Here is a 14252-nt window from a genome sequence, read left to right on the forward strand (position 1 = left end):
GTAACATTACTCATAATCCCATAGCTCCTTGCAGAATTTTTCGTCGCGCCTTACTAGAAAACATTAAATAATTGATGCTCTTAATCAAATATAAATAAATATGGCACACTAATTCTTTCGTTTATAGGGATTTTGCTAACTCTCAAACGGCTTGCTACAATTCTTTTTTTTTTTGCAAAATAATCCTGGTGGATTAAATTTTAAAATTGTCCATCCATTTAATATTCCTTTATTCTATGACAAAAATCTGTTAGTGTAGTTGCCTGGTTTGGTTACGTAGAAATATTTTGTTGATAGTTGAATAAAATATTATTAGAATATAATTTTTTAATATAATTTTTATTTTGAGATTTAAAAAAATGAAAATTTTATTATATTTTGTATGAAAATTTAACAAAATTGTAATGATTATATGATATAAGATAGTTTTGTTTTGTGTTACCAAACCAACTATATTTACTAGATGAATGATCACACTTGTAGACAAAAAAAAAAAAAAGTCTTTTATCTTTAAAAAAAAAAAAGAGTCTGAGTAAAAATAAAAATGGAGGTTTGTATCATTTTTTAAATTTCACGAGCTCTCTTTAAAAAAATTAAAAAAATATAAAATTAATTTTTTAATAATGTATTATATTTTAGAAGAAAAAATATTGTTTGAGATTTACTATCTAACATTATTATTGAACTTTTGTTCATCTCGATAAGAGTGTTCTCGAAAGGAGTAAAAGAAGAGCGTTCCAATCTTCTCCGTCTCATATACGAGTTCAGCCTCTCTAGTCTCAGTGCAATCCCTGCCTCAGACACAGACATCGCAAACAACTCCTGCATAATGAAACTCGCACCCTTTTTCAATTGAGTTGGTTAGGTTTTTTTATTCATTAGGCCTGGATTTTATCATTGACGATGAATGATTGTTTAGATTATCTTTAGAATGCCTTTTAAGTTTCAATTACTACCCTTTGTCTGCAATTCAAAGATCACTTTAAAAAAGCAAATATTTAATGTGATCATTAAAATATTTTTTGGTAGTGAATAGCATTGATGAGGATTACGGTTTTGTCTGATTGTCTGGATCAAGTGTTTTTTTTTTTAATTCAAAAAGGGTCAAAAAAATTATGTAGCTAGACTTATATTTAGGGTTGGAATCTACGTACTGTGTCTATTTATTTATTTTAATTGGAATGAACATTTTGAGATATAAAAATTATAAAAAAAATAGTATTACTATATTCATAAAGGAATTATATAAAAGTAATCTTATAAATTGACGTAATTTTATCTGATTTGTTAGATATACTTTACAATAAAAATAATTTTATAATTTGATGAATTACATCAAGTCGCATCAGTTTTTGAGATTATTTTTGTATAATCTTTTTATGATTAGAGTATTTATCTAAAAAAAAAAATGTTATATATATATGTAGCAGGGAAGTTTTGCTGCAAGGGAAGAGATGATTGGTAATTATGGTTTAAATTGGACGAATAATGATAGGGTTACTACCCTACTACTACCCATTTACTACTCTTTTTATATTTGATTTTTTTTTTAATTTTTTAATTTTACTTAATGATTAAGGAAGTGTATATTAGTAAATATATATATTTTTTTAATTTTTTCTTAATGATTAAGGATGTTAAAAAAATACTTAAAAGAAAATGATAAAAAAATAAAAAAACTTAAAATACTTTTTGGTAGTAGATGGGTAGTAATAGGGTAGTAAGCCTATCACTACCCAAATTGGACTCAATATTCAAGTAGAGTAGACCTTGAATTAGAGAGAAAGAAAAGCTGAGTAATTATGGCTTAAATTAGAAAGAAAGAAAAGCAATCCAGTTCATAACTTTTTACATTGATTGCATCTGACTCCTTTCGATACATGAAGGAAATTAAGAGGAGGGAAAAATAAGCAAAAGGGAAGAAAATTCTCAGATATTTTTCCTCAAGGATGACAAGTAAAAGACAAGCCCTGCAGTCTGCACTAAAAAAGAAAGAAATACAATTAAAAACAAGAAAAGGAAGAAGGAACTAGGAAGTTAAGGAGGGAGAAAAAGACGTTTAACTAGAGTTTCATCTCTCAAATACAATGAAAAAGGAAAAAAACAAACAAAAAGAAAAAGAAAAAGGAAACAGCTTGTCGACATTATTCTTCGGTGCCCCAAAAACTGTAGTTTTCCAGAGTTTCCTTTTCACCAACACTGCTCTAAAACTGACATACTTAACATATAGATAGTAAAGATAGCGGGGAGATAGAGACTTTGATATTTGATAAAAGGGAGCAAACAAACACCACACCACCTACTGCAATGGTCCAACCGCACCATCTGAGTCCCCAACGCCACCTTCCTCCTCTGGCTCTCTCTGTCTCTACTTCTTAGTTTCCCAAATGCGTTACACTCTTTAAAGAATCCGAATCCCCCACTTTGTAAGTTTTTTCACCCCCTCTCTCACAAATCCATGATATTTCTCCTTCCAAAATGGCAACTTTAGAGGGACACCATGTCGACGCAGGCAGTGAAAGTCGCTGCCATTATCGCCATTCTGCTACAGGGAGCAGTGGCATGTCACTCTCCGGCGACTCCGATGATCAGTCCTGGCACTCGCCGTTAGAGATTGAAGGGGTGTCGGAATCTCAGAGGGATTCTTCTGAATCTGATTGTTTGTGTGAGAAGGACTTGGAGAGTGGGGTTCTGGAGGTGAAGGTGCATTTGGGTAAAGTGGAGAGAGATTGTAGGATTTGCCATTTGGGTTTGGAGGATGATATAGAGGCTGGGGTGCCAATTGAGTTGGGGTGTGCTTGTAAAGGTGATTTGGGTGCTGCCCACAAGCAATGTGCTGAGACGTGGTTCAAGATCAAGGGAAATGCGTGAGTAAAAGCCTTAACCTTTTCGTCTATAGCTCATGATTTTTGTTTGTTTGTTTCTGTATGTGAGCGTTTATTTTCCTGGATAAATAATTGGTGTGTTTTTGAGAACTTTTGAATATTCATTTGTTGGTTTCAGTTTTTTGTGAGCGGTAGTGTTAAAGATGGATTCATCGGATTCTTTTGTTCACTTTGTGTTCTATATATATAATTTACTTGTGAATGCTATTGATGCTTGTGTATTTCTCTTCTGTTCTCTCTCCGTTCGATTGCTGAGAAAGCAAAGAAAAAGGAAAGACATGAATAATTTAAAATTAATTTTGCTCATTAAGACAATTATATCTCTATGCAACCAAGCCTAATAGAATAAATTATCTTATTGATGGTGATTTTGTTATTTGGAAATGAAGAAAGCATGAACAGCGTTCATTCATTTTGTTTCTCTTTCCTGTCCTCGTGTTTATGAGCCGCCATAGAACTAAGGGTAAGGGGGACGCTAATATCAAAATTTTAGGTTCAGAATCTTGAATTTTTGTAGAAATAAGGTTTTTTGATTGGTACAACTGGAAGTAAATACACGCCTTGACTCTTCCGAGCCGCCTTGACTTACTGTATACTTTTTTTTTTCAAAATAAGTAATCAAGAAGTTTTATTCATGATAATAGAAAAAGTTTAACTACAGAGGGAGTATATATGAGAAATATCTAGCCATAATTTACAAATCGACGGCTGGAAAGTCTACTGGCCAGGCGCGTGGTGATCGTAGGAGGCCGGTAGACAGTAGATCGGCGTATCTTGGTACTATGGATAGAAAATGACGGAAAAACCGGACGAAAATACTATAGACAACTCCGACATTGGCTGGACAGGAGGAGGGAGCGAGGAGCCGAAGCTCCAACCCCCCTCTGGGCGGAGGAAATGGAAAGGATGGCTGAAAGTTGGGTCCCGAGAAAAAGACCTCTGGAGAGAGAAAAAGTGGGTGGGATAGGAGTCTTGTTTCTCTTCTTATCACAAGTAAAAACACCTATTGTAATACAAGGACCATTAATAGTTAAATAGTACGGATGCTCCCCTAGTTTGACTTTTCCTGTTTTCCTTAAAGAGTACTATACACGTACGCATGTACCTGGCTTCAGCTCATCCAACTGCATTCTGGCTATCTAGCTCAAGTTCTTTTTATATGATTGAAAGAATTTTCAAATAGCTGGAAAAACTTGACATTATGGAGGCTAGGTTCTTGTTTCCACCTCGTGTTCAATTCAAGACTCCATGAGAGGCTTCTCATGGTCACCTTGGTGTGGTTTGCTGGCATAAGCTAGTCAAGAGTATATGCTCCCAAACCGGCTTTTACAATTGTCTACTTGTATAGGGCTTGGCTTTATTCTTTAAAAAGTTGACATGTACTGTTTTCAAATATGCGTATGTGGTTAGCTCTGGCATATAGACGTGTACTTCAATGGATGTGTTAAACTGCCTGCTTTCTTCCAAGTATTGTCATATATATGCTTTTCGATTTTATAAAATGTTTAATGCCGGATAGAATCACCGTCCATTGTGACTAGTTTTTGCTTTAATGAAATATGATATGCAAGTATCTTTGTGAAAATGGGGTCATGGTTATTTTGGCTGTGGTAGAATTTGCATTTCTTTGTAACAATCAACCAATTCCTTAGTTGGGAATAGTATAGTCTACCTGACAGGATTGGGTATTACAAGATTGAAAAAAATCACATTCTACTTGGGAGGTTTTGTCAAAACCAATGATGAGCAGGTTTCTTGCGTCTGCTCTCTCTTTTGTGGATGAAAAAAGAAACCTCTACAGATAAACACAAGCAACCATTTGTTTTTTGGGTGTTTGAAGGATACCCTACTTAGAAGCCATCTCAGCCAGCATTTGCTTTCAGTGTCTGTATATCCTTCCACTACACAAGTGCACCTAGTGTTTGTTTTTGTCAACTCGGTGGAAAGCTATAAATTTAATCATTTGATTTATATTCCACAAATTTTAAAACCATCTACAAGTTTGGCTAAACCAAGGTGTGCTAAGAAGATGGGGGCAGTTGAGAGTATTCATAGTTCCATATAAGTTTTATGGCATGATTATGAATCTATTGACCAAAGCAGAGTTAAGTTTGGTGGTAGTAGATATATTTTATGACATATCTTAGCTATTGTATTGAAGTGTGTAAACCAAGATTAGTGTTGAGAATACCAAGATGGATAATTGTCTGCTGTGTCATTTACAGATGCCGACAGTTGCCAATAGTAATCATGGTAACCTGTAATGGAAGCAAACGTGGTGGTTGTCGACATAACAAGAAACATCCCATTGAATCCCTATTTACACTTTCTTCTGAAGGGGGAGTTTGTTGTAGGAAAGTAAAACGTCCTAGACTCGTGTGGAAACTACTTGGTAAGGAGAATAGTTGACAATACTGACTGATGAGTTGATGAAATATTCCTCAATAATCGCAGGAGTCCCATTAACTTATTGTGTGCTGTTATCTTCTAACTCTGATATCATTATATATACTTATACGTATATAGAACAAGTATAATTTGAATGCAAATCAAGTGTCTTATTCATGTTTGTCCATGATTTGGTAAGTTGAATTGAATGTTGATATTAGAGCAACAAATCCAGAGATTGCTAAATCCTTTAAATTTGACCTTGCTTCATGGCTTATATACCTTATATTTTCGTTTCTGCTTCATATGCCTTATTCGTGTTTTCATTCTCTGTACCAATAATGTCTGCCCTCTCATTGCTGATAAATTTTTATTTATATTTTTAACAGAACCTGTGAGATTTGTGGTGCCACTGCACTCAACGTTGCCGGTGAGCAGAGAAACGAAGCAAACAATGCTGCTACTGCTGCAGCCGCCTCCACAGCATTTGCAGCACCCGTGATACTAGTCGAGACTCGGACCATCTGGCATGGCCGCCGCATAATGAATTTCCTATTGGCCTGCATGGTCCTTGGCTTTGTCATTTCTTGGCTTTTTCACTTTAAAATACTAACATGAATTCCTGTATGGATACCGGTCCTCACCTCCGCTCAAGTCTACTTGTCCCCTACTCAGTTAGAATTAGTCTTGAACATGTGTGTGATGTATGATTACAGAAGCTTCTGTGTGCCATTAAATTACACGTCTTGGAATTTTTGAATTATGGATGCAGCAGTCTGGTTCCTTTTATTTAGAGTAATGCTAGGTATAGTCGCTTTTCACAACCTCGAGAATATAGTTGAAACATTAGAACCCCGACAAGGAAAAATGCCAACAAATATAATTTGAATGCAATCAAGTGTCCCGGGAGCAATGAACTTGGGAAACCCTCCACAATATTGTTTCCTATAAAATTACCCTCTTCGATGGATGCTGTGTGGGGAGAAGTTGCCCGTTCAACATGAATAAAATAAAAGAAAATCAAACAATTTAGGCCTACATAACTTATCAAAAGCAGATCCGCCAAATTATCACAAACAGACAAAAAAAGAAGATGAAATTATGAATCATTGAAAACAAATAAAGGCACTAGCCAATTTGGGTCAAATAAGTAAACTTGATGAAGCTTGTCTCTTCAAATCCAAAGATGATCAAATGTGTAATATATCAACGACAGATTGCAAGTCAAAAGGTTCAAGTCTATTTCATTTCCTATCAAACATTCTCTGTACCATTGGTATTCATATCCTCGGGGTTTCTCATTTTGTAATCAGAAACAGCCTTGTCAAAAGTACTTCTCACATGCTGGCACATCATCATCAGATCTTGGCATGCATCTTTCATTACCTCACCCGCTGGAGCACCTGTAAAATTCCATCACAAGAACCCAAAATCACTAAATTTGCATCAAATGCGCTTAGCCACCATAAGTCAACATATACGGACAGCTAGCTTAAACCCTAACTGGGCCAGCAAATATTAGGCAAAGAACATTATGCAAAAACAGCAAATATTAGCACTCATTTTCTGCAGTGTGAAGTTGAAGACAACTTTTTCCTCGAGACTTTTAGAGACAACACTCTATACAGAGCTGGGCCAGATCATAGATTGAAATCCGCATGACAGATAAGCATCCGATTATAATACCTCTAGTGAAGTAACTAAGGAACAGGATCAAGTTTCGGAAAAAAAAAGGTCACAGTACCAGCAAAAGAAATCAGTAACTGGCTGTGTCTATCTATTGTTATTACAAAACACTATATTAAACATGAGGGATCAGCTCAAGTCCAAGACATTTTGAAGCATATTTGCTAGATAACAATCATCAAGATACCCGATATGTTGCCAGAGAAAGCACGCATATCTTACCGGTTGTCTGGACTCTGATATTAACTCGATTTTCTGAAGGATGAGGAATGCTATACCCGCTGAATGAAACCCTTGGACTGCACAATGGCATTATGACTTGCTTAGATAAAAATACTAATTAAAACATAGAATCCACAAACACCAGTTTTTTTTTTATAAGTATAATCCACAAACACCAGATTTAAAAACATCAAAAGGAATATTCAACTGCTGGCTTCATCTCCGACTCAAAGCAGAGTTTCTGATTGTTCTGCAGCTAGTTATTATCAATCTACCTCCTCTGTTATGCCATTAAACAAGCCGTAACAAGACTTATAGCTCCATGTGAAACCTCATCCTAATCTGCATGACATGTTTATATACTAAGCCTAAAAGGTTTGCATACTGTACGGCAATATTTGGGAGCATATAGAAGAAACTTCATCATTAGCTCAAGGTTTAGCTAAGAATTTCATCCTTTGTCGGCTAATTTTCATGAAAATATGACTCAAACTCAATAGCCGATAGTAAAGCTACATAGAGCAGAGTCGTTGAACAAACAAAAAAAATTGATAAGCACTGACTCTTGGTTCAAGGTGAATCTGATGGCATTCGCGAGCGTGTGATCCTCATCAGCCAAAGAAAACGTTGATTTGGTGTTGTCCGAGAAGGACCCATGCTCCATCTTCCCCAAAAAACTCCTCAAAAACCACTATAAACCCACGAAGATACCACAGAAGAAGAAGAAGTCTCCATCAATAATAAAACCAGAAATGATTCTCTCATCTATAAGACAAAAAAAGAAGTCTCTTACCACTCTATCACTGAGCGATTCCCTCTACGCAGATAGTTCGCCAGCAAAACCGTCGAAGCCAAACAAGGTCGAAGGGAGAAACAGTTGTCTTAGGTATATATACGCTCACACCCAAAACATAACGAGTTTACGATTTTATCCACATCCCGAATTTCTTTTAACTTTCTTGGCCAGGTGGCGGATCTTGATTGGCTTGTTTTTCATCTTTACTAAAAGACCGCTAAATTACCAACGCTTTTTCGTTTGGCATAGTGTATGTGACTCACACCGTAGACTCACTTCTAAAACCCTAAGGGCCTAACTGGGATATACTCCATCAAACTTGGACCCGCATACATAAATCTAGGGTTTTTCATTTTTCGGGTTCTCCTCGCATCGAATCCCTGAAACCTTAAACAGAGAGATTCGTATCAGGAGAACCGTGGTTACCATCTCACGGAGTAAGATTATCTGAACCCTCGAAGCTTTCGGTCTAAAAAAGCTTATCCTTGGCAAGGAATTGAGGTTTTATGGTTAAAAAAACTTATGCGACTCTCTTTGGTGTTTCAGGGTCCAATGGCCGCAAACAATAATCCGCCGTCATCTTTGGAGAAAGAACAGGTTGGTACCTTTTGTTTTCATTATTTTTTATTCTAAGATCTTAAGCTGCGGAATATAGTTTTAGAAGCTAGTTTGATTTTTTTTTGGTTTTCCGAGCGTAGCATTTTTATCTTCTCTCTGAAGTGAACGCTTCAAATTTTTGTGTATTTGGGATTCTTTGTTATAATCCTGAGGGTTAAAGTCTTAACCAAATTATTATCCAATAGTTTTAGGACTTTTGGATCAATGGTTGGATCATTAACATTCTTGTGTAGTGTTGGATGTGCCAATTTGGTCGTAATTACCCTAGTCAATGATTGCGAACCTTGGAGTTGATTATTTTATCTCTGTCATCTGCTTTGTGTCTTGGGTGTTGATCTATGTCAATTTAGTAATGGTTGAACGTTCTGTTGCGTTTTGAATTTTTTCCGGGAAGATTATGAATGTTACTTGTGGTAATTGTGCAGATCTTTGGAATGGCAGAAAAGGAGATGGAGTATAGGGTCGAGTTGTTCAACAAGTAGGTTTTCTGCCTTGTATGTTAAACATCTTTTTCAATTTCACAAACGTCTATACAAGAAATGTTGTCTATCTCATAAGAGGGTTTCCTAAAATTTGATATCATGTTTGTTTGACTAACTTTTGACAATTCTTGTTTGATAAGCACTGAATAAGTTTATGAGCTTCTGCACAAGACACTGTATATAGCTGTTTTTTTTTTTTGGTTTTTTGTTCTCTTAGACTATGGTCCATTTTATTAGTACAAGAAGATGTTCTGTCTTTATTGAATGTCAGTGTGATCCCAAAAAGAAAAAAAGAAAACTTTTACTGGTCATTGCCTTTATGCTTTGTCCCAATTTCAGGCCATGTGATCAGTTCATATGTACTCTTCCTGGATCAAGAAAATAGATTTATTTCCTGAGTTCAGTAAAGACAAGGACAAACATTTTTATAAATTACAAGTTCAATGGATTGAAAAACACTTTAATTAGGTTTAGGTGGGATAAGTACTCCTTTGTTAGTTGCATGATAGTTTGACTTTGCCCAAGGTTCAGTCTATCTGCAGATTTCTTTTCAGTTGTAGAAGAGTATAATCTAACTATTGTTTTTCATTGTGAGCGCATGTATCATGGATTTGAATTGCTGGATTTAGAACTGGAATTACAGTGATGTAGTTGAGGATCTCATTTGCTGATCTGTATTTGAAAAAAGTCTTGGCATTGATTATGAGTTCCATTCTTGATGAAGTATTTCTTGAGGTTAACCTACTGCCTCTTTTCTCATTTCAATTATGTCAGGCTTACGCATACATGTTTTAATAAGTGCGTCGAGAAAAGGTACAATAATTTTTGTTCATTTATTTACTAATATTTGTGCAAGCCTTTCTAAGTAGCTTTTGATTTCTCCTTTGTTCGGATAATATTTTTGACTTCCTTCAAAGCTCAGTTCAATTTTTCCTAAATAAATTGTTCTAGAAACTACTCATTATTCTTGCACAGAAAGAAAAATCCTATCCAATGGGGCAATGCCAATATGTATTCTTTCATTTTTCAGATACAAGGAGTCTGAACTAAATATGGGCGAAAATAGTTGCATTGATCGCTGTGTTTCAAAATATTGGCATGTAAGTTGTTGACATATTCAGGCATGGTTTACACTCTACAAGGATTCCTGAAATATGATATTGTGATTCTTTTATCCTCATTTTCTATTAAGCATGTGAACTTTTTCTTGTGATCAATTTTCTTGACTTATTTACCCTTCTAGGGAGTTGAAATTTCTCATATTCATATTTTTCTACTGGCCTTTGTTTCCAATAAAAATTAAATATGGTTAACTGACACTTCTGGTTGAAATGTGAGTTCTAATTTATGCTTACCTACACGCAAAAGGAATGTCGTTCTAGTTGAGGCTTCCTTTGTTAGCTACTTTTGTTTTTCTCTTTTTATTTTTTATGTTTTAGTTCCTATGTTATACTGTGGCATATTTGGAGAGAAAGGAATGACTGGACCTTTGAAGATTTGTGAAGTTAGTGGTGGATATAAATGCCTTTTTCTTCAAAACCCTCTTCTTTTTGTTTTCTCTGTTTAGGGTTATCTCATCTACAGTTCCTACATACTTGGGTAGCATCCTTTAAGTTTTAATAACATCTTCATGCTGCTTCATAGGTTTGTAGACTTCTAGCCACTCACAAATATCCTTGTACACCGAGCAATGCAGATGTTTTTAGTTGCATTTAGGACTCTAATATATTTATGGAAATATTTGGGTTTGGATTTAGCTGAAAAAGTTTCACTATCTCCACCGGGTGATTTATTCCTTTCCTCTACCCTTTCTTTGACCTTCGTTGTCTTGGCAGTTGTTGGATTTTCTTTACCATGTTTATAGCTTAAGTTTAATTCTAGATCATCCTTTACTTCCATGCTTCTTTCAAATATCGTGATAGCGCATGCATGCAAGTTGTCCAACTTAGATGACAATCATATTTGTTGACAATATCCTGTGCACCATGCCATAACCTGGACAGTGTCCCAATTCACTGGTTATCTTCTTGTTAACAACTTTTTTTGACACTGTATGTGTGAAACCCCGCAATATGGTAGTAAATGAGATCCCATAGTACTTGAGAGTGAGAAGCTTTTGATCTTTATAATGATTCCAATAGACTCCAATTATACCCTTGGCTAATCATTTTGGGGTATGAGCCCGGATGTGGCTTCGGCCTTCCATGGGGTGTAACAAATGGTATCAAAGCATTTCAACCGAAAGTGTGGGACTTGAGTAGTGCCACCTATGATGAAATGGCCCGATAAGGACGTTGCGAATTTAAGGAGGAGAGATTGTGATACTCCGTAGTATAGGTGGTGAATGGGATCTCATATTGCTTAAGAGGATGAAGTTTTTACCCTTTTTGTAATGATTTTAAATTTCTAAGGGGTTCCAATTGTACCATTGGCTAGTTTTTTGGAGTATGGACTTAGATATGGCATGGACCTTTCTTGGGGCTTTATAGTATGAGGCCTGCAACCATATTTTGCTTTTAGGAAGACCTAATGTAACATCCCCTTCCCGTAGGATAGAGATATTACCAACATTTAAAACATAATGCCCGGTAAAGAGATTCATATCCTGAATTACCTCATTTATTGAAATTCATCAAAACGCGAAACTGAATTGAACATGATTGTTTTTGGAAACTGAACGAAATATAAAGAAACATAAACTAATCCTATGCATGACATAAAAGAAATCTAACTCTGGTGATAAAATCACTTATTCATTCCTAAGTCTTGGTACTAGATCTATTCCTGGCCATCCAGCTCTTCATCATCATAGACATGATCTGCGAGAATCAGACATGAAAGAAAACAAGAAACACACAAACATAATGAGTTGAATACTCAGTAAGTAGTACATCGTATCGTAAAATATAGTCCTTGCCTAACATACAATTCATTTCTAGGATACCCTTCAGAACGCACATACAACTTCATGAATTACAATCAAAATACGTAACATGATCTTCTGAAAGACTTTACATACATATATCATTACAGATTTACATGGCACACATTTTCATTATTAACATAAGCGGAAGCATATATAAACAAAATCATGTCATTGTGAATGCATAACATTTTGGTTATCTTGTATTAACATGAAGTGAAACACGTTTGTGTCCGTGTTTCCACTTATCTGGCATGACATGGAGTGAAACACGCTTGAGTCCGTGTTTCACTTAACTTGCATAACATGGAGTGAAACACGCTTGAGTCCGTGTTCCTCTTAACTTGCATAACATGGAGTGAAACACGCTTGAGTCCGTGTTCCACTTAACTTGCATAACGTGGAGTGAAACACGCTTGAGTCCGTGTTCCACTTAACTTGCATAACATGGAGTGAAACACGCTTGAGTCCGTGTTTCACTAAACTTGCATATCATAAAATGAAACACGCTTGAGTCCGCGTTTCATTTAACTTGTGGTTAACCACGCTTGAGTCCGTGGTACCGTTACATTTCTTATCTTTCTTAATGCATGAGATTTGATTAGGCTTCATGAACATCCCTAACATGGCATAATCTTGTACATGGTAATATGACATGGCATGGCATATTCTCGTACATGACATATTCTTGTATGATTTAACATGGCATATCTTTGTACATGGCATATTCTTGTATGATTTAGCATGGCATAGTATATCGTGATATTACATAACATGCTATGAATGTTTTATGACGTTCCAAGGCATACATGATCCCGGTACTACTTGAACATGGCATACATGGTTTAAGTATTACACAAACATGGCATATATAACCTAAGCATTTCATGAACATGGCTTGCGTAATCTGACTATTACATGGCATACTTGACTTTGAACTACTACTTTAACATTTCATGACTTTCATGTGAATTTAGTAACATTAAATCAACCAACAATAAATTCATTCACTCAAGCATAATCTCATATTTCATCAAGATCGAAAAGTAAACTAACCTTGACTTGCCTCTTAGTGTAGCGTAGTTAACAATCATAAGCACATCACCGTTTTATACATAATAATAATATTCACCATACGCATTTATTAATATGATCATACTATTTACCTCTTAGCGCTGCTTCCTGATTTCCAACTTGTAGCGCGTTACCTATACAAGGTACTAATCGTCACTAACTTTTCAAAAAAAAGAACGTGTCATAGCATTCTAAATACTTAAAATCATATATCATAATATTATTCAAAACTCATAACATGTTCCTTAACTTCTATTTAAATTATAACTTAATAATTTTATAAAATCTTAATTAAAAGTCAATTGGAATATTAACTAAATAATAGACTCAAAAGATACTTACAAAATATACTTTAAAATTTATGCTTTAAAATCCTTTAAATACTTATCTATAAAAATAAGCATATGACTAATATATTTATTCAATTAAAAGCTCCGGCCTACATAATAATCAGCCCAATTTAAACCTTAGGCTCGCATGAAAACAACCCACTTAACCCAAAACTATAGTTTCTGAAATAACTCAAGTCCAACCAGATTTATAAACCAGTCAAGATACAACTAAGTCCAGTCCCAATAAAACTCAGCCTAGTAGAAAGGGTACTTTGGGAAAAACTAAAGCAAAAGGATTAAAAAGGAAACAGGCTTACGGGAGAGAGAGCTGCGCGATGCTCACCGAGGGAGAGCAGTGTGCGACGGCGGCTCTGGGGCTGGGAGTGACCGGCAACGTGACTGGGGGGATCCCTATGGTGGTGCGACACCGAGAGAGGGAGAGAGAGAGAGAACAAGTGAGAGTTTAGAGAGAGATGGGTTTGAAACTCAAATAACCGAAATGGAGGAAGGTGGCGCGCGGCAGCAGGGGCTTACCTGAGGGGGTGGTTCAACGGGGTTGAGATGGCCGGCGTTTTCTGGCGCCGAGGGTAGGGCTCCGACGTCCGAGGGTGGTCGGTGATGACTGGGCAGCAAAGGCTCAAGCGGAAAAGTAAGTTGTTTCTCTGGTATTTTGAGGTGAGCAACACAGAGGTTTAGTGAGTTTCTTATAGGCGACTGGAGTAGACGACGTGAACTCTTAGGAGATTGGCTGAAATTTGAACTTGCCTAAACTTTAGAAACCGACTCTTTCGTGGATACAGTTTCTGAGAGGGTTTGAAGAGTTTGAATTGGAGTTGATCACATACT

The 14252-nt window shown here is 35.9% G+C and overlaps 3 protein-coding genes across 4 annotated transcripts; 2 read left to right on the plus strand and 1 right to left on the minus strand.

Annotated features, from left to right (window-relative positions):
* The first annotated feature begins 2208 nt into the window (after nt 1-2208).
* On the plus strand, nt 2209-6033 carry LOC118343710. Of its 2 annotated transcripts, XM_035685131.1 has the most exons (3): nt 2209-2867; nt 5111-5277; nt 5663-5875. In XM_035685131.1, the coding sequence occupies exons 1-3, from the start codon at nt 2479-2481 to the stop codon at nt 5773-5775; spliced, it is 669 nt and encodes a 222-aa protein (XP_035541024.1). In that variant the 5' UTR covers nt 2209-2478; the 3' UTR covers nt 5776-5875. The 2 variants fall into 2 exon arrangements, with proteins under 2 accessions (XP_035541024.1, XP_035541025.1); XM_035685132.1 differs by lacking the exon at nt 5111-5277 and having other exon boundaries at nt 2220-2867; nt 5663-6033.
* A 284-nt stretch (nt 6034-6317) lies between these two features.
* On the minus strand, nt 6318-8067 carry LOC108998490 (DNA-directed RNA polymerases I and III subunit RPAC2). Its single transcript, XM_018975047.2, has 4 exons — nt 7975-8067; nt 7745-7872; nt 7182-7258; nt 6318-6676 (listed from the first exon to the last, which is right to left on the minus strand). Exons 2-4 carry the CDS (start codon nt 7843-7845, stop codon nt 6528-6530), a joined length of 327 nt encoding a protein of 108 aa, XP_018830592.1. The 5' UTR covers nt 7846-7872; nt 7975-8067; the 3' UTR covers nt 6318-6527.
* A 201-nt stretch (nt 8068-8268) lies between these two features.
* Nucleotides 8269-10273, plus strand: LOC118344485 (mitochondrial import inner membrane translocase subunit TIM10-like). Its single transcript, XM_035685137.1, has 5 exons — nt 8269-8414; nt 8524-8574; nt 9021-9073; nt 9852-9890; nt 10108-10273. Exons 2-5 carry the CDS (start codon nt 8530-8532, stop codon nt 10187-10189), a joined length of 219 nt encoding a protein of 72 aa, XP_035541030.1. The 5' UTR covers nt 8269-8414; nt 8524-8529; the 3' UTR covers nt 10190-10273.
* Nucleotides 10274-14252: the final 3979 nt, after the last annotated feature.

Source organism: Juglans regia, chromosome 14, assembly GCF_001411555.2.
Source record: "Juglans regia cultivar Chandler chromosome 14, Walnut 2.0, whole genome shotgun sequence".
NCBI classification, from domain to species: Eukaryota; Viridiplantae; Streptophyta; class Magnoliopsida; order Fagales; family Juglandaceae; genus Juglans; species Juglans regia.